The 22,593-nt window shown below is 53.3% G+C and overlaps 1 protein-coding gene across 6 annotated transcripts; it reads left to right on the forward strand.

The window, feature by feature from the left end:
- The first annotated feature begins 11,200 nt into the window (after nucleotides 1–11,200).
- On the forward strand, nucleotides 11,201–22,290 carry CCDC68 (coiled-coil domain containing 68). 6 transcript variants are annotated; one of them, XM_054809759.1, is made up of 10 exons: nucleotides 11,201–11,289; nucleotides 14,846–14,988; nucleotides 17,426–17,563; nucleotides 18,110–18,235; nucleotides 18,524–18,652; nucleotides 19,378–19,460; nucleotides 20,008–20,113; nucleotides 20,608–20,691; nucleotides 20,960–21,036; nucleotides 21,525–22,290. In XM_054809759.1, the coding sequence occupies exons 1-10, from the start codon at nucleotides 11,271–11,273 to the stop codon at nucleotides 21,598–21,600; spliced, it is 981 nt and encodes a 326-aa protein (XP_054665734.1). In that variant the 5' UTR covers nucleotides 11,201–11,270; the 3' UTR covers nucleotides 21,601–22,290. The 6 variants fall into 6 exon arrangements, with proteins under 6 accessions (XP_054665734.1, XP_054665736.1, XP_054665739.1 ...); XM_054809761.1 differs by having other exon boundaries at nucleotides 17,429–17,563; XM_054809762.1 differs by lacking the exon at nucleotides 11,201–11,289 and adding an exon at nucleotides 12,461–13,321.
- Nucleotides 22,291–22,593: the final 303 nt, after the last annotated feature.

Genomic DNA, 22,593 nt, shown 5'->3' on the forward strand with positions numbered 1-22,593 from the left:
CACGAGCGAGAATTGCGTCACCTCCCGGAGGGAAACTCCTCACTAATGGCGGAACCCATCCATCCTTCTCCCACGTGTGGAGCCCATCCATCCTTCTCCCACGCGTGTCTGCGGCGAGGCTGGGAAGTGAGCAATCGGTGCGGCTCCCCGCCCGAGAAGGTGCATTTCCCTCACGGATGCCCCAAGAGTGATCCAGCTTCAAGCCCTGAAGACGCCCGTGGAAGCACGGCCATTTCTAGCCTATTTAGAGCTTCTTTCAGAGGAAAGACATTTGCAGAGGAGAATCGGGAGGGACTACCGTCGCTTAGCAAATTTTCGTGTTGCGTGTGCGCGGATCAATAACCTCATCTCCTCCAATTCACACCGATCCAAGCCTTATATTCCTGATTAATGAGCGATTCGAGGAAACCCCCCCCAAAAAAACCCCCGCTGCAACGCCTTTGGTTCCAAATGTTTCACCTTGTCATCTACTCGTCATCTACTTGTCACCTACTGTATTAAACGGCGAAAAACCAGCGCTTGCAAGTACTTGATGCCGTCTCGCTCAGCGATTGTACCTGGAGCAGAAAGCCCGAGGGCTACAAGAGCAGAGTCCACTCTCCAAAAACCAGAAGTCTCCAAAATCAGAAGAAAAGCTACCTAGAAGCTGTTTTAAAGCGAACAACGGCACATCTCAGGTCCGTAGGCATTCCGAGGTGAAATTCAGTTTGCAGAAGAGGGATGATTCAGCCAGCAAAATATCCGTGCCCGGCTTGGGGTGAGCCCTGCGTGATGAGACGTCCGCTCGGGCGGGAAGGCAGGATGTGGTCCTGGGACCGAGCGCGGGCTGAGTCATTAAATACCGCTGGGGTTTCACTGCTGAGGCATCGGCGCTTTTTTCCCAGCGAGGCCGAGGCGATTTTATCACGCGGCTTCTGCAATGCCATGCCTAGGAGATAAAATCTGGTACCGTGTAAAGAGCCGTAAGCAGCGCTAGCGTTTCTCGTATGCGGAATTAAATGGAAGTGGCACATTTTCAAAACTGTTAGAAGAGAAACCCCAAATTTATCACTGTCTGTCATTTTTCAATATGTTTCTTTCTAAGCCTCGCTTTCTGATGAGTAGAATAATTATCATTTAGCTCCGGTAACTTGGGGCTCCATTTTCAGTTAACAGATTGTTTATCAAAATGAAGACCCAGAGCAGCAGCTGCAGGATGGGGAGAAGGAGACTGACGTGGATCGCAGACCGGTCCTGCGGGAAGCGGCTGAACAGAAGGGAATTTAACGACTACGTCCAAACACGAGCGATCGATTCACTCAACCTGCTCAAGCAAGGCGGCACGGAGCGACTGGGTTCGGAGAATTCATTATTCATATGTATTTCTGGTGTAAATAGAGAGAGGAGACACCTTTGGATAGGAATTCGGACCAAACGGACTTTGCAGAATTAAATTTGCGAGGGTTAGTTTATTTTAAAATTCAAGAATTCCTACTCTCCGGTAAGACACCGAGACAAGTGTGCACCAGCCTGACCACTAAAATCGCGGGTTCGTTAAAATCCCGTCTAGCTGACGTGCGCACGTGCATTGAACCCCCCAAAAACTCTCCTCGGGGGGTCAGCCCACCTGGATGGTGCCCCAGACCCTGGACCGATGCTCACGGCAGTAAATCGCCGGCCAAGATCCAGCCCTGGTGACGCCAGCAGCAACGTGCCCCCTGACCGGTGACTTTTAACCCTTTGCTGGGAACGAAAGCCTTTGCGCGGAGAGATTTTCAATTTTTTCAAGTTTATTCTCGCACTCGTGTCTAGATGGTAAAAATGACATGCAGTTCATATACATCTCATTTCCACTCTACGGCAACCCTATCAAAATAAATGTAAGTACTATGAAAACACACTGAAATTATACTTTTAAACAGCGTTTTAACTGCGTTTTTGCAAGTTTTTGAGCAGTTTCCTCATTTTCCATCTGACATTTACTGGCACCGTGTTTCCTGGCATGAGGACTCCGAACATAATGCCAAGGTGGGAAGGCAAATGAGTTCCAGGCAGCGAAAAGATGCTGATATACACGCTACCACTCCGAAAATAACATCGGTAATGGCATTTAAATACAGTCATTCCCAAAGTAGGGACTATGGAGTACCTGGAACCCGCAGGGAAGGCTAGTAAGGGTCCAAATCAGTAGCCACGCTGCTTTTACTGTGTTTTCAGTTAATACTTGACGACGCAATTGCTCGAAAATCAGTGAGAGAACATGATCGGATCAAGAAGTGCAACAGGGATCCGTGCAGCTCTCCTGCTGCCCTGCTCCCGAAGAGACAACGCGATCGGGGACAGGGCTGTGAGACCGCAGATCTCCGCGATAACTCTGAAACGATGTTGATAACTCCTCCCCGCTGCGGCAAGTTGCTCTGCAGTTGGGGCGATGACTTCATCTTTCCGAACCCAAATCTGCCACGTCTACGCCGCGGCATTCCTCCACCCTTACGCACGCTGGGTCCTGAGCAGAGTGGCTGTTGCCTTGCTCGCTGAAGCACTCCTGGCCACGCTTTTCAAGCACCTGACTAATGCTCAAATAAATGGGATTTTTCCTGTGCTGAGAGGCAGGAAAATGCCTCGAGGCTAAAGCTGTGAATAGAATTTAGGTGTCTCACCTAAGCGCTGCTTTGAGAAACCAAGTACGAATGTGCATCCTCAACGTCAGGGAGATTTTGGAGAAGCCCGGACATTTCTCCTGGTAGATCTCCAAGTCAATCCATCAGTATTTGCTGCTGAGCGCCTGGCTGCTGCTGACCCACCCGACCCCTCGGTCACATTTCATCGACCTTAGCACTTCAGGATTAGGCCCTGCCCTGTTTATCGCACCCACAAGGGCTCCTTGGGCGTATCTGCTGGGCGAGGGCCAGCTGGAAGCACCTCCAGAAGGATGATGCCAGCCCTTGACTTGGTATGCCCATGCACGGTGTGCTCATCCAGGATAAACGGATGAGATCACCCAGGATAAGTGGACGAGAAGCTCAACGTGACCCATCAACGTGCGCTGGCAGCCCAGAAAGCCAGCCGTGTCCTGGGCTGCGTGACCAGCAGGTCACATTTCCCCAAGACCACGGGCAGATCATTCAGTGGCACATTGCCTTCCGCCTTAACGGGCTCCTCGGGCCAGCATGAGGATGGCTAACGAGATCATATTAACCAACTAATCCAGTTAGACGGCACAGAGACCACCCTAGAAAGCGGTCTCCGGTTAGGAAGATAGACTCTTTACACAAAGAAATTCAAAGGAGTCAAGAAAAACCCAACCTGGACCACTGTGGTTAAAGAATTCGTGCTGATCTTTCTGCACTCAGTGATGAGGAAAGTGAAGTCTGGAAATTGTGACTCACCATTTTCCACCCTGATCTGCTGTGCAGCTGTATGGCACAGACATTCGGATCTTTTTAAATCTTCATACGTGATTGCTTGTAGAAAATAGCTATTTTCATGGTCTGATGCTGAAGAAGAAGATCCAAGAGACACATTTTCTTGCCTGTGTGAACGTTCTGGATGATAAATGATTCAGTGATATTCTCTTACCTACTAACAAATAAGCTGTCTTCTGCCATTCTGGGTTTTAAAGTTACGCTTTTCTCTTCCTCCAGAACTTTTTCCCCTCATGAACATGGTGGAATACACGAATGTGTAAATCTTCCAGGATTTGCATCACACGGTGTTATCCCCAGCTGCAGGAAATATTTGAATCTCCCTTTCACGGCCTTGGGTCACAAAATCTGTGTTTGACCCGTAGCAAAAAAGTTCAGCCCAGAAAAGCACAAGATGGGCAACCACCGCTGCACCAGACTCGACCACTTTGCTGCCTGGAGGAGCCCACAGCCTCCACCCTTGCGCACGAGTTACCCTGGAGGAGATGAGTTGCAACGCGCGACTTCACCCCCTGTAGAGTAAAAGATTTAGGGGATGCTGCCCGTAAATGGGTGAGGTGCGTTTATATCCATTCAGGCAGAAAGGGGATTTCACAGAATCCCAGACTGGTTTGGGTTGGAAGGGACCTCCCAGCCCATCCAGTTCCACCCCCCTGCCATGGGCAGGGACCCCCTCCACTAGCCCAGCTTGCCCAAAGCCCCATCCAACCTGGCCTTGACCACTGCCAGGGAGCCAGGGGCAGCCACAGCTTCTCTGGGCACCCTGTGCCAGGGCCTCAGCACCCTCACAGGGAAGAACTTCTGCCTCACATCCCATCTCCATCTCCATCTCCCCTCCTGCAGCTTCAGGCCATTCCCCTTGGCCTGTCACTCCCTGCCCTTGGCACCAGCCCCTCTCCAGCTTTCCTGGAGCCCCTGCAGGGACTGGAAGGGGCTCTAAGGTCTCCCCGCAGCCTTCTCTTCTCCAGGCTGAACCACCCCAACTCTCTCAGCCTGTCTCCAGAGCAGAGGTGCTCCAGCCCTCGCATCATCTCCGTGGCCTCCTCTGGACTCGCTCCAACAGCTCCATGTCCTTCTTGTCCTGGGGACCCCTGAGCTGGACACAGCACTGCAGGGGGGTCTCACCGGAGCGGAGCAGAGGGGCAGGATCCCCTCCCTCACCCTGGGGGGTATCCCGGGAAAGGCGACCGCAAAGGAAAGGTCCTTCCACGAATAACATCAGTCGCGTCTTAAACATCACCTCCTGGGTGATGACGATTGACGATTTCAATACGCAACTGGATAATTATATAGGACTGCTTAGAAAGGCAAGCAAAGTTTGGTAGGATTATTTAGTACCAACAGAGCATATAAATCTTGCCAGTAAGCACCCCTAATTTTAATTACAGCGAAGCGAGTTTTATAGGCAGAGCGTTTTGTTAGAACAAATGATTTATTTGGGGGGAAAAAAAAAAGACAAGCTCCTCGGTTCACAAGCTCTTCTGTACGTATGAAATGGAAGGAACAAATCCCAAGCTTTAGTTTCTATTTAATTAATTTAAATTAGTGGTTGGTGAGACCAGGCACAATATTTATTTCATTTTCAAATAACAAATATTGTGAGAGGACCTATTTAGTCAGGAGTAAGCAGGCATTGCCTAGTCTTGGTTAGATGCTTTTAAAATGTCTCTATAAACTGCAGGAAGAGCGAGGGCTTCATTTTCCGGCTGATGTTGTGTTCTCAGCTTAGGCAAGATAAGAAATACTCTTTATTCTTGCCCAAACTACTCATGCAACAAAACTCTTATCTTAAAAAGACATTGACAGGAACAGTTAACACACTGTATAATTAAAGCAATAAATTAATTACCAGGCTTCCCTGGTGATTATTAAACACTCGAGGCAAAAGAGCTGTCTCTTGCTCCTTGTTGAAGGATTATTGCTATTTAGTTTGAACATTAGCTCCAACAATCTAGGTTACTTTCTCCGGTGCAAACGCGTAGCCACGAACCCCTTCGCGTTTGCAGCTTTACGTGACCGGAGAGTTGGGACGTCCTTCAACACATTCCTTCAGTTTTTGGGGGGATTTCGGTGGTTGCGAGGAGGATCCGTAAGAGACGGACCCAGATGTCAGCTGCGGAGGGGGTTTGAATCGCAGGACGACGCCTGTAAGCCGTTACCGTGGTGAAAAACGCGCGTGCGCGGCACGCCGGGACGCGCGGGGCATTTGGCGTCTCTCGCCTCCGCGGCTGGGTTCCAGCGCAGGGTGATTCACGCCGGGCAGCGGACGAATGACTCACGGGTTTTACCGAGCCGACGGGCTCGGCACAGCCAGCGTGGTCCGGCGTTCTTATCTAAAAACGTTCAGCCTCGGTCGAAATACCTTCTTTCTGGGGTTACGTACGGCAAGTATTTTAAAAGCCATCAGTAAAAGGCTGTTTATGCACGGGGAGCTTTGCTTGAAGGCACTTTGAATCTCCATTACAGTTTATAAATCTTCGCTTTAAGTCTTCCTTGCTGTTTTCCGCGGGAGCTGCCTTCACGTGAGCTCCTTGGGGAGCAAAGAGCGAGCAAGGGGCAGCGCCGCGGCGGGAGGACGCGTGGCGGAGAGCCGCGTGGAAAAAGCCGGGAGAGACGCGAGGTCGGGGCAAACCGGTTCCCGAGGGGGGACGTGTCGTGCCGTATTGATCGGCGACCTTCCCGCTAAGGAAATCTCTAGCCAGCCCGGAGGTGAGGAGCGACGTGACGCTAATCGAGACCTGGGACGTGATCGCTGAAGCTGGCAGGTCTCTGCAGGCACACCCGTGAAAGAGCCAGCGTGCATCCAGAGGAAAAAGGGATGCGGCTGAAGGACCGGTTGTGTTTTCAACAGAGTCGTTTTCACAGACGTAGACAAAGTTTCTCTCCGTTGTCTTCATCAAGCTTTGGGTCCGACCCCCAAATTTGCCAGTGAACTGGAAGCTTTACTCAGCAAAACACATAACTGAAGTTTTGAGGGAAAACCCGTAGCAAGACATTAACTTTTCCTTTCTCTTTTTCCTGAGTTCGTGGATATAACTGTGGTTTTACGTAGGTAAAAATTAGATGTTTGAATAGCAACGTGAAGTGGTGGCCTAACTGAACGAGCTCCGGGAGCTGAAAGAGTTTTCCCTTCCTACGCTGAGCTCGCCGCGTATCCCGTAAATCCATATTGCGTCGCCATGGCTGGATCCAAACAGGACGCGGCGGCAAGGGAGGACCCGCGATCCCAGGGCAAGACTGAATCGCTCACCTAAATGACCGGGGTTCGTTAGCCTCCGCCGCCACGTGGGCGTTACACGCGTTAAGGACTCGGCTTAGTCCCCGAGTCCAAACTGCCTGGCAATAAAAACTGAGAGACGTGGCCTGTTTCTCGCGCCGGGGCAGGAATACGGACCGCTCGGCCAAATATTGCTGCGCCGGAGCGAGGGGCTGATGCGGAGGTGTGGGACGAGCGGCACGGAGCCCGTTTTTGTGCGGCGGATCGGGACGGCGGTGCAGCACATCGCTGCGCTGGTAGCGGACACCCTTGGGGGGGGTGTGGGGGTGTGGGAGGGGGTGTCGGCTCATTCGATATCTCATAAATCACCTCCAACGGTCTTCCCCGTTAAAAGAGGCACCCCCGCATCGCCCCGCTGCCACGACCCCGCCGCAAAGTGCTAAAATCTCAAACCCTCCGAGATTTCCCGCGGCAAAGCGCAGCAGGCTTTGCAAGCAATTCTACACGCGGTTTCGAAGCTAGGGCAAGGTGCGGTTTTTGCTTCACCTTCCTTAACCAAAACGCAAATGAAATCACCAGCCTGGATCCCGCTTTCCCCGGGCCGCAGAGAACAGCCGGAACGTGCCGAGAAGGTTGTTAGCCCCGGGACCAGGCTAAAGATTAACCGTCACTGCTTAGCTCTTTAAGCCGGGCTGATAACGAGCAAAACCACCTCTTGGGCTCCTTGTTATTCAGATTTAAGAGTTTCCATCGCCAGGGAAGAAAAAAAAAACAAACCCCGGAGCAGCGGGATGCAGGGCGGGTGAGGCCGGGAGCTGCCCCGTGGCTGGCGGCGCTCGCCCTGCGTTCGGGGGGAGCCCACCCTGGGGCCCGGCGCTGCCCTTCCTGGGTTTGCTCGGGAACGGGCGACGTGGCTCTGGAGGCGATTCGCTTCTGTGGGGAGGAGAGAAAGGGGTGGCGCGTCCCAGGCAGGAGGAAAAAAAGACCAGGGAAATTTTTTTTTTTTTTTTTTTCCCCCCGCCGTTTTTAATAAATAAGAAAATCTTCTGCCGAAAGCTGCTGTTAAGACATGGGGCTCGCAGGGCCCTCGCTCGGAAACCGGCCTTTACCCCGCGGACGCGCGGCGGGTGCACGGCAGGACGGTTCGGCACCCCCGGCCACGCGGGCACGTACGGGTGTGCACGTACGGCGGGACACGTGTGGCAGTGCACATACGGGTGTGCACGTATGGCGAGGCATGTATGGCAGGGCACGTATGGGTGTACACGTATGGTGGAGCACGTACGGCAGTGCACATATGGCGGGGCATGTACAGGTGTGCACGTATGGTGAGGCACGTATGGCAGTGCACATATGGCGGGGCACGTACAGGTGTGCACGTATGGCAGTGCGCATACAGTGGGGCACATACGGGTGTGCACATATAGCAGGGCACGTATGGCAGTGCACATACGGTGGGGCATGTATGGGTGTGCACGTATGGTGGGGCATGTATGGCAGCGCACATATGGGTGTGCATGTATGGCAGGGCACATATGGCAGGGCACATACGGGTGTGCACGTATGGCAGGGCAGGTATGGTGGGGCACGTACAGGTGTGCACGTATGGCGAGGCACGTATGGCAGTGCACATATGGGTGTGCATGTATGGCAGGGCACATATGGCAGGGCACATACGGGTGTGCACGTATGGCAGGGCAGGTATGGTGGGGCACGTACAGGTGTGCACGTATGGCGAGGCACGTATGGCAGCGCACATACAGGGGTGCATGTATGGCAGGGCACATACAGCGGGGCACGTATGGGTGTGCACGTATGGCGGGGCACGTATGGTGGGGCACGTACAGGTGTGCACGTATGGCGAGGCACGTATGGCAGTGCACATACGGGTGTGCATGTATGGCAGGGCACATATGGCAGGGCACGTATGGGTGTGCACGTATGGCAGTGCACATACAGCGGGGCACGTATGGGTGTGCACATATGATGGTGCACGCAAGGCAGTGCACATATGGATGGGCACGTATGGCAGTGCACACATGGCAGTGCATGTACGGGTGGACACGTATGGCAGTGCACACATGGCAGTGCACGTACGGGTGGACACGTATGGCAGTGCACACATGGCAGTGCACGTACGGCGGGGCACGTACGGGTGTGCGGCACCTGGGCCTCCTCCGCCTGCCCCGGGCTAAAACACCCTGGGATTCAGAACGTCGCTGGAAAACGAAACCTGAGTGCAACCTGGCAGATTGCTGGGGGTTACGGGGCGGGCAGGGATACAGCTCTCAGGGACCGGACTCGCCGACCGAGACTTTCCTGTTTGCGGCAGAGTTTATTGCACATTTGTGTCTTCGCCTCCCCATCCTCCAGGTGACGGCGTCCCCCTTCAGCCTGTTTCCTGGCACGCTCGGCGGTATTGGCGCCCACGCCTTTCTTTACAGCCCTCCTTCCTTCAGGACACCTGCTTCGCCGTGCCTCGCTTTTAGCTGCAGTGACCGTATTCGCTCCCTTCCTTCCGTCGTTTCCCTCTGCCTCGTTAGTACCAAGCGTTAATCACTGGACGAGGTAGCTCTGGACACCTCTTCCCCCCCCTGCCCCGAGCCGTTCGTCGCCCATATGGAGGAGAAGTTTGATGGCGGCCCGGGCCAGGCGCCGCTCGCTGCGCGCGCGCGCTTAGGGCCGGGGTTTAGCGGCGGCTTTGGCAGGGCTCGGCTTAGAGTTAGACTCGGTCCTAAAATGATCCCGTGACTGCGCGCGGGGCCCTTTGCTTGGAGGCGGGAGGCAGGGCAGCCCACCCGCACCCGCTGCACCCACGGGGGGAGGGAGGGGGGCGAGCGGGTGATGGAGACCCCGCTGGGGGGGTGGGGGGGGTGTGCGTGTGCGTGCGTATGTGTGCACGTGTGCGTGCACATGTGTGAGTGTGTGCACGTGTGTGAGCGTGCGCGTGCGTGTGTGTGTCTGCGTGCGTGTGCGTGCGTGTGTGTGCGTGTGTGCATATGTGTGCGTGCGTGCGCGTGTGCATGTGTGCGTGTCTGTGCATGCGTGTGTGCGTGTGAGTGCATGTGTGTGCATGTGTGTGTCTGTGCATATGTGTGCGTGTGTGTGCATGTGTGCGTCTGTGCATGCGTGTGCATGTGCTTGTGTGTGCGTGTGTGTGCGTGCGTGTGCGTGCGTGTGCACATGTGCATGAGTGTGCGTGTGTGTGCGTGTGTGTGCATGTGTGCATCTGTGCATGCGTGTGCATGTGCATGTGTGTGCGTGTGTGTGCGTGTGTGAGTGTGCACATGTGCATGAGTGTGCGTGTGTGTGCATGTGTGCATGTCTGTGCATGCATGTGTGCTTGTGTGTGCGTGTGTGTGCGTATGTGTGCGTGCGTGTGTGTGCATGTGTGCGTGTGAGTGCATGTGTGTGGATATGTGCACGTGTGCGTGCGTGTGTGTGCATGTGTGCGTGTCTGGGCATGCGTGTGCGTGTGTGTGCGTATGTGTGCGTGCGTGTGCGTGTCTGTGCATGTGTGTGTGCTTGTGTGTGCGTGTGTGTGCATATGTGTGCGTGCGTGTGTGTGCATGTGTGCGTGTGAGTGCATGTGTGTGCATGTGTGTGCATATGTGTGCGTGTGTGTGCATGTGTGCGTCTGTGCATGCGTGTGCATGTGCTTGTGTGTGCATGCATGTGCGTGTGTGTGCGTGCGTGTGCGTGCACGAGTGCATGAGTGTGCGTGTGTGTGTGCTTGTGTGTGCATGTGTGTGTGTCTGTGCATGCATGTGTGCTTGTGTGTGCGTATGTGTGCGTGCGTGTGTGCATGTGTGCGTGTGAGTGCATGTGTGTGCGTGTGTGTGTGCATATGTGTGCATGTGTGTGCATGTGTGCGTCTGTGCATGCGTGTGCATGTGCTTGTGTGTGCATGCATGTGCGTGTGTGTGCATGCGTGTGCGTGCACGAGTGCATGAGTGTGCGTGTGTGTGTGCATGTGTATGCATGTGTGCGTGTCTGTGCATGCATGTGTGCGTGTGTGCATATGTGCGCGTGTGCCTGCGTGTGTGTGCATGTGTGCGTGTCTGTGCATGCGTGTGCGTGTGCTTGTGTGTGCGTGTCCGTGCACGTGTGCATGAGTGTGCATGAGTGTGCGTGTGTGTGCATGTGTGTGCGCGTGCATGCGTGTGTGTGTGTGTGCGTGTGTGCGTGTCTGTGCGTGCGTGTGCGTGTCCCGCGCAGGGCCGGGAGCCCCGCGAGGGCGGGGCCATCGCGCAGGTGGCGCGGGGTGGGGCGGGGCCATCCCGAGGTGGGGCGGGGCTGGGCAGGGAGGGGCGGGGCCATCGCGCAGGTGGGGCGGGGCCACCCCGAGGTGGGGCGGGAAGGGGCGGGGCGGGGCCATCGCGCAGGTGGGGTTGGGCGGGAAGGGGCGGGGCCATCGCGCAGGTGGGTTGGGGGCGGGGTCATCCCGAGGTGGGGCGGGGCCATCGCGCAGGTGGGGCGGGAAGGGGCGGGGCCATCCCGAGGTGGGGCGGGAAGGGGCGGGGCCATCGCGCAGGTGGGGCTGGGCGGGAAGGGGCGGGGCGGGGCCGCCGGGCACCGGCCGCGGAGCGGGGAGCGGGGTTGCCGCGGGTGTCCGTGTGCCGTGTCCGCGCCCGGCAGCGGCAGGTAGCATGTCCGCTCCCCCCAAAGGTGAGTCCGGGCTGCGGGGGGGCTCCGGGGACAGGCCGTTGTGCCCCGGGGGGGGCGTTGGGGAGGTGCCATCCCTTCCTCCCGCGGTGGCGGTCCCGGTCCCTCCGCGGGGTGTGCGATCCCTCCTTTAACTTCATGAAATTTAGTATTTTATTTTTTTTTTTTTTTTCCTCTGTCCCTGCCTTCGTTCATTTATCCGCGTAACAGAAGTGACTGACGAGCCGGTGTCTCCTGGCCAAAAGTCCGGGGGTTGTTTGCAAAGTGTCCCCACCGATTACTTGCTCTTAATTGCGGTGTTGTGCTGTTCGTCACCGCTTATCTCATCTTCTCCCCGGGTCGTCTGCGGAAATGCTTTTTGTGCTGTTGGAGGAGATTAAAAAAAAAAAAAAAAAAAAATTTTTAAAAAAAAAAAAAAGCGGAAACTTTGCGTTTGAGTTACAGTGCTCAGCTGGAGACTGTCCCGGAATTACTTTCTCTGAGTGGTCCCGATAATTGCAATTAAATGGCTTAATTTTGATTTGCATCGCTCCAGCCCTGCCTTGGTTCCGTAGCCAGCGCCGCCACCCAACCTGAGAAGAGGTTTATGGTAAATACCCGGTCACGGTCACGGGCGAGCTGCCTTTGGTGCCTTTAAATCCCGGAGCGTCCCCCTTAGCTGCTGTGACAACCCTCCGTGTCCCCCGCCGTGCCGTGTCCCCCGCTCCCCGGGGGGGATCCGGGCTCTCTGCGGCACCTTGGGTCTGCGCAAACCCCGTGGCGGAGGTGGGTCGAGGAGCTGCGAGTCTTTCTGGCCAAGAGCGTGCTAATCGAAACGTTATTTGATAGCGAATGTTACTCAAAATAATGTTATTCGGAATAATTTGGGATGTTCCTTATATAAGCGAGGGTGGCGCTTTCCTGCCCGGCGCGGCGTGGATTCTCTCTTGCGGGAGCTTTAGAGCGTCGTAAGCAAAAGCCGAGAGACGGCGCTTTTATAGACGTAAAAATAGAACTTGGCTATTACGGGGGTCGTCACACCCGCGTCGACAATCGGGCCTAACGAAGAAAATCTCGCGTGCTTGGTGGGTCACGGGAAGGTGAGCGTTTATAAAGGCTGGCAGCGGGATTTTTCTGCAAACCTTAAATTGCTTCTTCTAGCAAGGGAAGTCTGTGAATAACGGAGGAACTTGTCACTTCTTTTTACGCTCGCTCCCAAAGCGGAGAGAGCTTTTTCGGGCTGCGGGCAGTCGCAGCACGTCCCCCGTCGGTGGGGTGTTTTGGGGGACGCTGAGCTCTGGGGTGACGCTGGCGGCTTTGGCGTCGTGGTTCTGCTGCCATGAGGACGGAGGTGCCGGAGGAGCGGTGAGGTCCAGCTGTGTGGGCGGGCAGGTCCAGCTGTGCGGGCAGGCAGGTCCAGCTGTGCAGCCCTGTGGGCTGCTGCTCCGCTGCCCGTGGTTGCCCAGCTGGGAAGGAGGACCCAAGGACTTCTCCTAGCCAGGTCAGAGAGCTGTGCCTCTTATCGCTTGCTTCTCCTGGCTCGGCTGCTTCAGAGCTGGAAAACATTTCCAGTCCAGGACTTATCCCCTGGGGGCGAGCGGAGGTTTCAGCCTGAATTACGGAAGAGGAGAATTGCTCCTGGTTGTGTTGGGTGACTCAGTAGCTGCTAGATTGCAGGAGGGAGGGCAAATGGCAGCCGGAAGAACAAACTTTATTTAACCCCTTGTAGCGCTGGTGGGAACCGTCGTCTCTACCCTCTTCCGTGCCGCGGCTGGAGGCGTCCGGGATTTCTGCTTTCTCTTCCAGCCTGGATAAACCAGGGCACTGTGAAATCAGGGGCCAACATTTGGAATGAATGATTTTTTTTAAATTTGTTTTGTTTTGGTTTGGTTTGAGGTCAAAGCTCTCGAGGGTTGTGTCTGGTTATCCAGCTCCTCTTTGCTATTTAGGTGGAAGTTATGGTAGGAACGGTAGCTCGTTCTTGTGCAACCCGATTTTCCTCCGCTCTCCCGTGTCCAGAACTGACCAGCTCGGTGATGCTCCTGATTTTTAAAAGGTGGAGAAGAGTAAAAAAGAAAGCAATAAGAGTTTTTATTTTATTGCTCTTTGAATCTGTGCCCTGGGGCGCTTAAAGCTCATAGTGTTAAATTTCTTTACGCTTATTTATAGTTAATTTCTAATTTAGCCTCCTGCCGTCGTCTGCCGGGGACACAAGGTAATGGTACGTGGCGATGTCTCCGGTGCGGCTGAGCCGCCGCCGATCCACCTGGGCCGTTACGCAAACCAGCCCGGCGCGGGGCTCCCTGGGAATGCCATTCCTCCTCCACCACGGCCATAAATGTTTCAAGTTGCCTAATTATATTTTATTAGAAAATGAGCTGGTGAAGAAACGCGCTTCCTGGGAGAGCTGCAATGCTTCGTGACGGGATGACCCCGCGGACGCCTGCGGCATCCGTACCGCGCCAACGGGAGTGCAGTTACTGAGCTAAACTTCAGGAGCCCCGAGACCCTGAACTTAAATTGTTTAAAATAGATGTGTTTTTAAATGAAATATTATTGTAAATTATCCGTAAGCTTTCTAAAGCGCGACTACTTTTTGTCTCTCCCGCTCTGAGCCCATCCGCACCCTCCGTGCTCCCTGAGTGGCTTCGTTATTCCTCTGTGCGAACCTTAATCGGTTCCAGATCCTTCCAATGCGCTCGTTAAATCTTGGCTTTTCCCATCCGAGCGCCTGGGAACTCGCCGGCTGCCCGGGACGGGGCTGGGGACGGGCGCTCACGTCAGAGCAACGCAGCTGACGCTGGATGTCACCATTGTACAGCACAAACCTAGCTGGAGGGCCGCAGAGAAAAAAAAACAAAAACCTTAGTTCTTCTCTCCCAGGCGCTTTTTTTGGGGGTTTTTTGCCTTTTCCTGAGAGTTATGATAGCATTCAAGTTTTGTGCTGCTTTGGAATATCTAAGCAGGATGGGGGTAATCCTCCCGAACCCCGTTAAAACCAGTTCTGCGCTGGTGTCGTCGCTGGGAACGCAGAGCCAGGCTGAATTCCCCGACGGCGGTGGGATTACTGCGTGCAGGGTGATGGGGTTTGGTTTATAAACTTTGGACGTGGATGGTAAAAGTTTTGTTCTAAGTTCAACTGCACACGTCTGCGAGTTACGTATTTTTTGCCTGGGATCTCTGGCCGCGTGTTTTCTGGAATAATATAGGATTGGGGTGTAGGTCGCTGGTAAAAACTCGTTGAAATCTTCAGTGAAAGCAATGTGAGAATATCCCTGTCTCTTTTCCCATCCATTAAAAATAATAATCAGGTGTCTGCATTTTTATTTTTATTATTTTTATTATTTTTATTATTTTTATTTTTTTATTTTTTATTATTTTTATTATTTTTATTATTTTTATTATTTTTGAATTTTTATTTCTATTTAAGTGGTCCTTAATGTTTAGTGCTTTAAGCTCGCGATGCCTGCTTGGCTCCAGCGCGTCCCTGAGGTCGAAGTGGAATTAAATGGGATGGAATAATGGGATTATTCTCCATCCTTGCGTAACGAAACAAGCCCCTTTCTCCTCTCTTGTACAGAACGGAGAAACGCACGTATAGTGATGACTACCCTGCTACTCACTGAGCAAATAACACAAGAAGACCACGGCTCAGAGGGAAACTACGTGCTTTATGGATCCTCTTGCGCCCAAATCACCGAGGAAGCTGAATACGTGAAAAAGGTATTTTCGACGTTGTCGCTGCTCTGTTCCTTTCTGTGCTCCAGCAAGAAACGGGGTGAGCAAAACTAATTCTGACCAAGTGCAACACGCGCTTGGAAAACCTTTGGGTTTACCCATCGATCCTAGAAATGCTGTTTACTCCGCAGTAGTGACTTAATTATAGCACGCGCTCTCTTAGGTTGGGTTAAACCACCTTAAGTGATCGTTGCAAGAGACACTTAAGTGCGCGTCCCCACCCAAAGTCGACGCCCTTCAGCGGGCAGGGAGATGTTTGCTGGGAGACGCGAGGAGAAGGACGCGGGAGCTTGACCGCGCTCAGCAGCGCGGCGGTAGGGACCGTCTGGGAGCTACGGTGGGGATAAACGCGTCCACGGCGAGAAGTCCCAGCTTTGCAGGGCGTCTGGTGGTGGGATTGAGACGGGAAGATGGAAAAGAGCGTGAATGAACGTGTGGTTGGAGCCGCTTTGCATACAAATGGCTAAGCGGTTAGAATGAAGGATGGATACGTTACACCTTAAAAACAAGAAGAATAATGTGAGATACGATGAATTAATAAAAAAACAACAAACGTGTACCTAAAGCTGCCGTTCAACCTGCTAGACAGTTTGAACATCGTGGTACGTACTGCTATACCTGCAAGTTTTTATTTGAAGCCCTTTGCTATATAGCATCGATGCTGAGCTGGACAGGCTTGGTCCCCGGAAGAGATGAGGCGGCTCTGGAGCAGACAGCGAGCAGCCGTGTCTGAAGCAGAAGCGTTGGTGTGGGGTACCCGGAGGACGAGGGCCCGGAGGACGAGGGCCCGGGGCCTCCCGGAGGACGAGGGCCCGGGGGCTCCCGGAGGACGAGGGCCCGGGGCCTCCCGGAGGACGAGGGCCCGGGGGCTCCCGGAGGACGAGGGCCCGGGGCCTCCCGGAGGACGAGGGCCCGGGGGCTCCCGGAGGACGAGGGTCTCGGGAGGTGGAGGTTGACCCAAGGGACAGGCAGATGCTGGAGGTGTCAGTCGGCAAAGCGCGGGCTCCTCGGAGAGCACGGCGTACAGTAGGTTTGCGTGGAATAGTCTCGAGGCGTTCCTTTTCCGAATGCCAGAGGAAACGCAGGGTGAACGGAGTTTAATGAGTGCGTTTAACGAACTTTTGTGTGTGACGACAGAAGAGAAGGCCTTGAACTTTTGATTTAAGTTGGAAGAAAAAAAGATTGCTTCGTTCCCTTTACAATTAAATTGACGAAGTTGCGGAATAGTACCGTAACTTTGAAAATTTTGTAATGAATCCTTAAGCATCTCATAAGCCAAAATTGTTTACATGAAGCAATTACTGTGAAAAAACTTATATTTTGTGGCGGTGAGAGCGGCTCGTGAAGGGCCTGGGACATGGTGCCCTGCTTGATCCGCCGCCACCGTGAATACGTGCCTTTTTCTTTTATTTTTTTCCCCGTCAGAGATCTCGTGAGCGATGAAACTCAGCCCACTAGACCCGCTATCTTACTTCTTTGCCGTACGCAGCGGAGCGCGGTGATGATAACACGCAGAGGCGGTTTTCCTGTATCCCAGGAGAGTGCTGCAGAACGAGAGAGAGGAGGATCAGTGGGCTGAAACGCAGCTAATTAAGAAATAATCGATCACAAAAAGTTCCTTTAAAAAAAAAAAAAATGCTTACTCCTCTCTCTATTCAGTTGAGGAGCGAGGCTGAAGAAAAGCCTCTGTAGTGAAAAGAAAGTGATTTATGACTCGAACCCTTTAAAAAGTACAGACTGCCCATTGTTTGTAGGAGTTTATTTTTAACAAATGAACTTGGTGTAACTTAAGAAAGGCCGTATAAATGCCAGCGCGTTCTGGCATAAATCTGAGGGATTTCAGGTCGTGTTCCTCGCCCGGAACTTTCAAAGCAGACAGAAAGCAAGCGGCGAGCGCGCATTTGTGAACGCCTACGGGAGGGCAAAAAAAGTGGTTTAAGCAAATTAAAACGACTTCAAGCGAGTGGTTTTAAGCAAAGAGGCAACCCCTAGGAAGCAAATCAACGGATTTGGAAATGTTGTATTCCTGGAGTAAGAAGTAGTTCTTTTAAGGGGAAGTGTTGGACGACAGTTACTCGACGCGCATTCATCCAGCCTCGCCTACAACGCAACGTAGGCTGCAATAATCCAAAAGCTAATTAAGCTTTTACCTGTGGAAAAAAACCCACTGTAGAGAGCGGAAGAGTTATTTATCAGGATGGATGTGCAAATGCTTTCCAATGTAAAGCCCCGGAGAGCTGAAAAAGCCGAACGTTTTAATTTCAGTTCGTTCGCGGAGGTGGAGGAGCTGTGCCGGACTCGATTCCCCGGAGAATTCGCTCCCTGCGCGAGCCGGAGAGGGGTGTTTATAAGAAGCCAGGTTGATTGCTCGAGCTGGTTTTCTATTAGCTTTTAAAATAATTTCGGCGTGCGTTTCCTTTAGCAGCTTCCCCAAGCCGCGGGCGATAAAGCGGAGTCGAAGAGCAGCGGCTGGAGCTGCAGCCCTGTTGCAAGGACGGTGAAGGAAACAGAAGAGCAGCTGCTGGTGGTGAGCAGGGAGAACCAAGCGCTGAAGATCAAGGTGCGTTCGGGTCGGGTTTTAGGGTTTTAGGTGAACACGCGTGCCTCGCAGCTCAGAGTCGGGTCTCGGTTGCCGCAGCACGGCGCCCGCTCAGCGATCGTGTGCCGGAGCCTTCGCTTCGGGGAAGGGGCAGGTTCCGCTTCGCTTCCCCGGCCGCTCCGAACTTTCATTCCGGCAGGCGATGAAATTTATATCAAAATCCGCTTCTGGGGACGCATCCCATTTGGAAGTAGTGAGCGCAGGCAGCTCCGCTGGTAGTCGGCAGCAGATGTATTTCCAAGCGGTTGGAAGCGCGTCTCTCCTTTTAAGCCATTGGGGATGGCTCAGTACTGAATAAATCTGCCTTTATCTGGAAACTAAACTGCCTGTCAGATAGCGCCCGGAGGTGTTTAGGATTCCTTTCTCTTCTTTTGACGAGGGTAAATACTGACTTTTGATCTTGTACAGAGGGCTTATTTTTTCAGCATGCGATTAGAACATCACTTTTTTTTTTTTTTTTTTTTTTAAAGCACAAACATATATGTATCCTACAATTACTCTTTCTAGCTGGAAGCCACGAGAGAAGCAGGTGTACAGGCTCTCAGATCTGCCTCCCAACAACTGCGTGAGAACTACCGGACTCGGTCAGAAGAACTGAAAAAAAGCCACGAGAATGAAAAGCAGCAAATACAGGTATAAATTTCCCGCCCCCGCCGCCAGTGGGGACGACCATCCCGTTCGCTATCAAAATATTTACCTGGGCTTTGGCTTCTCCGTGCTGCAAAATTCAACCGAGGAGCTACTGAGTCTCTTCTGCTAGCGCGGCGGGGAAGTTAAATGGGATAAATGAAAAATAAGAATGGTTTTATTCCTGCTTCTTGGAATCGGGGTCGGTAGAGTTAGCTCAGAATTCCTCGAGCGTCCATCCGTTGCGTTGACCAGCTCCCAGCACGCCCGCGTTAACGTCCTTCTCGGTCCCAGGCCTACAACCTCCGACAAGAAGCAAAGCTCCAGCAAAGCTCCGCTAACGCCGGCCGCCTCGCCGAAGGCATCGGGGAAAAACGTACCCGCATTGCAGAGATGGAGAGGCGCGTGCGAAGGATGGAGGAGGTATGTCCGCCCGCTCCTCCTGTCCCTCTCGCCTGGCACCCGGAATCGGCGCAGGCGAGGAACCCGGGAGAGCACCAGGGAGAAGTCTTAATTTGTGGCTCTTAACGATTTCTGTTCCGGAAGAGCTGCTCTTTCACCTTCCCCCATCGGCGTACCTCTAGCATTTGAAATGAAAACTTAGCGCTAAAACCTGCTCCTTCTTAACCCTCCCACAAATGCCGCCCTAAGCATCCGAAAATAACGAGCAAATGATTGTTGCGGCAAGCCAACGACTGCTGGCACGGAAACACGCAGAAAACTTCTCCTTTATCGTGACTTTTCTTTGGTGGCGGTAGTTGCGTTGGAAGAAGCGATGGCACCGCGCGTCCTCCTCGTGATGCACGCGGCGGGAATTACTCCTATAGAAGTGCCGTTCTAAAACTAAGGCTCTAAATTTTAAGGGTTTCATTAATTATGTGAAGGAGAGAACTGGTAGTTGAAGAGAGTTGGGATTTTTCTCGGGATAAATCAGTACTGTCATCCCTTCCGGATTCATATTCGGAGAGGTCAGACTGCTTCGTAGCTCCAACTGATGTTGACGCCGGTTGACGCGGGTGGTTAATGCTGAATTCTGTCTGTTTTCAGACGGAAAGCGGAACCGTTGAAGGTACAGCCAAATTTCTCTTGCTAATTGAATGACAGGAAATGTAATAAGAGTTTTTGTATAACTTGAATTGTTTCTTTAGGAAAAGAAAACTCTGATAGAGAAGAAAATGGCATTTGAAAAGACGCTTCAAGAGATGATGTCAAGGAATGAAGACAGCAAACGGTGAGTAAATCCACGTGCTGAAGTGTTTGTCTGTCTTTCTGGGGGATTATTTCACGTAGAGAACCAGACAATCACTTGCTCAAGTTCCTTCTGGTAGTAAAATTACCCATGATGAAAGCAACCGGTTCAAAACACGATTTACTATGATTGCTTGAAGAAACCAAAACAGATGTTGATGTCCTACAGCTCTTAGAAGCTGATATTCCTGGTACTTTTCCTCCCACCTTGCATGCCCTAATTCCTTCCCTTTCCCGATTCTCGCTCGGAGTCGACGTTGCTTTGGTGACATCGCGCGTGCAGTAGGTACGGCAATAACCTTCATTATTTATCAATTTACTTATCGACAGCTAGTAAGGGTGGTCTGACCGGGCAAAACACATCTCAAACTACGGTTTTATTTGTTTTGCTCAACAAAGCAGCCTTGATATCGATAGTTCTGTATGAATCGCGGCCGTCTACCCTCAGGAACATCCTTGCTAGCGACAAGCTCTGGAGCTGAGCCTGAGGTGGGGGATTGATCCCGGGGTGTTCCTGCTCTCGCCCGCAGGTGCCTGGATCTCCAGAGGCAGATTTCCACCCTGCGGGAGCAGATCCTCCACCTCCAGCGCGTGATCCAGGCGCAGCACCGCGACCTGCGCGGCGTGATACGGGAGGTCAGGCTGGTGTCCCGCCGGGCAGGTCTTCAGCCATCGGGAAAAGAAACGGGAGACGGCGGGCTCTTGTCTTAAGCACGGGCGCTGGGGGCGAGCAGCTTGGATGCCACCGAAGCTGTGCCCGGCGTCGCGCACCCCGCGTTCAGACATCCATACCCGTTGCAGCATTAAGGTGGAAACGGCGTCCCTAAAAAATGGGATTATTGCAGTGGAGTCAGTGATTTCGGGCAGACCCCTGAGTTCTCATAGAGCGTTCCCCGGGGGGACGTGGCTCCCTCCTCCCTGCCGTGCTCCCCGCGGGGACCTCTCTGCCCCGGGGATGCTCTGCCGGAGGCACCTGCCCTGAAGCTGCTCCCACGAGCCAAAGCCCACAGGCTGACATCCTAGAAAATTAACAAAATTAAACTCTGTGTGGTTTTTTGTTCGACGCAGAGATGGTGTTTTGATGTATTAAGGTTTCAAATCTCTTAGAAACTTTATTTCCTAACTCTCAGGCAGAGGAACTCAACAACGAACTCAGCAACCAAGATAAAAAAATAGAAAACCTGACGGGGAAGCTGACCGCACTGGAAGCGCAGGTAAGGAAAGTAAAAAGGTATTGAAGGGAGAGCAAAAGTAGTTCCCTATAATCGGGGGGGCCCTTCACGCTGCTGGGCTTGTGTCCGTACGACACTGACATCTTTCTCTTGGCTTAAAAAACCAAAACCAACCCCCAAATACAAAAAACCATCCCCACAACAACCTTGGTGAACAAGCGGTGGGTCTTAGCTGGCATCCAGGCTTGTCTCTTGTCTGCTCCCTTCTGCTGAGAGGGGTTTTTGTTTTATATTTTTTTTTTCCTTGCAGAATAAAGAACTGAAAGACAGAGTAGAGTTCTGGTCTAGCCAGCCCAAGGCTAACGCTTCCAAAGCTCTCCAGACTGAGTAAGTACCTTGGGGGGTACCGCAGGGCACAGGAACGGCCGAGCCCCCTTGCAGGTCCCCGTGAGCTGAGTCAGACCTTGCTGGGAGCAACCAAATTTCATCCTGCAGAGCCTATCTTCTCTAGAAAGGAGAGGAAAACCACAAGCTCTGCTTCAAACTTAGTAGCTGATGGTGGCAGCCCCAGTCCTGACTCCTGCGCAGGTGTCCAGCTCAGACGGACATCAACCAAAGGCGTCTCAGAAGCTTGTACGTCCGTTCGAGATTAAATCGGAGCCTTTTCTGGGGGATCCAGTCCTTTGCTCTAGTAGATCTGGACGCGAGTTTCTGCTCTCAGTTAGCAGAGCAGGCGTCTGAAATCAGCCCCTCCGCATCCAGGGCCGTAGTTATAAATCTCCGACTTATTTCACGTACGGTTGTAGGGGGTTTGAGCCTGGCTTGGGCAGGCGAGGGCGTCCGCGATCGCGACCTTCTTGTGCTTCGCCCTGCAGCGCCCCACGAGATTTTGGAGCTTTTGGAGCATCCCCTTACCTGATGCTCACCAGGCTAAGGAAGCACGAGAGCTGAAGGAACGACTGGATGTTTGTCTCCTACCTTTGTCAGAAGGACTTTTTCCATCCGTTGCAACCTGTAACTCCTACGGCCTCGCCTTCACACACGCGGCGCTGCAGGGCTGCGCTTGAAAGAATAAACCCGGAAAGAAGGCGAGAGCTGAGGAGAGAGGAGGGGAGCTCACGAACGCCCGCGCAGCCCGGATGGCAAAGGCAGCCCCGGCCGTACCTGGGGGACGCCGCATCGCCGGAGCTCTGGTGCGGGCAGCGGCAGGCACCTGCCTGCACGAAGGGGCTGCCACCTGCACAGACCGCGGCACAGACTCAGTTTAATCGCGACTCTCATTTAGGTAAGATTCGAAAATAAAGCTTTGGCTAACCCGGTACGTTGTTAAGAGTCGCCGCTTTCCTGCCTGCTGTCGGAGCAGGGGGTGGATGGAGGTGGAGCGGGGGTCCTGCCATTTCGAGGGGCTCAGCTCTCCTCCGGCGTTCGACCCCGCGGGCACGGCGTGGTTTAGGCATAGCAGTGCCGTAATGGCGCAGCGTCCTTCCTCGGGCAAGGGCTGAGCGGATCCCTCTCCGGGTTAACCCGGCTCTTGTTTTCCTGAAAACTTTCCATGGCGAATAGTGAATTTTCTGCCCGCGTCAGCGTGAAGTTCTTCCCTGAGCCTTCCCTCCGGCTGAAATCCCTTTTGGAGGGGAAAGGGGCTGCTGCAGGGCTGGTTTTTCTCCTCCCTGAAGTAGGAGAGGTGCTGCGGCGGTCAGCAATCCCCTGTTCGAGAGATGTGGCATGCCGTTGGAAGCTAAACGGTGTCCCGGGGTGGGGGGGACAGTGGCTTTGCACACTCACGTTTACTTCACACAGAGGGAAAAGGGCCGAGTCCCTGGTCTGTCTTCTAATCCCTGACGTGCAGACAGAGCAGCATTTGGAAAATAAAGTAATAATAAAGAAATGTGTTGATCCTTAAATAAGGCTTAAAGGCGCTACGTTTCAGTTTGTTCCTTTTCT

The sequence above is a fragment of the Grus americana genome, chromosome Z (assembly GCF_028858705.1).
Source record: "Grus americana isolate bGruAme1 chromosome Z, bGruAme1.mat, whole genome shotgun sequence".
In the NCBI taxonomy this organism is placed as follows: Eukaryota; Metazoa; Chordata; class Aves; order Gruiformes; family Gruidae; genus Grus; species Grus americana.

What these genes read in the sequence shown, in the direction of transcription:
- CCDC68 (XM_054809759.1), top strand. An exon ending in ACCAAGCGCTGAAGATCAAG is followed by an intron (nt 17,564 to 18,109) that starts GTGCGTTCGGGT and finishes TACTCTTTCTAG; the next exon opens with CTGGAAGCCACGAGAGAAGC. An exon ending in TGACCGCACTGGAAGCGCAG is followed by an intron (nt 20,692 to 20,959) that starts GTAAGGAAAGTA and finishes TTTTCCTTGCAG; the next exon opens with AATAAAGAACTGAAAGACAG.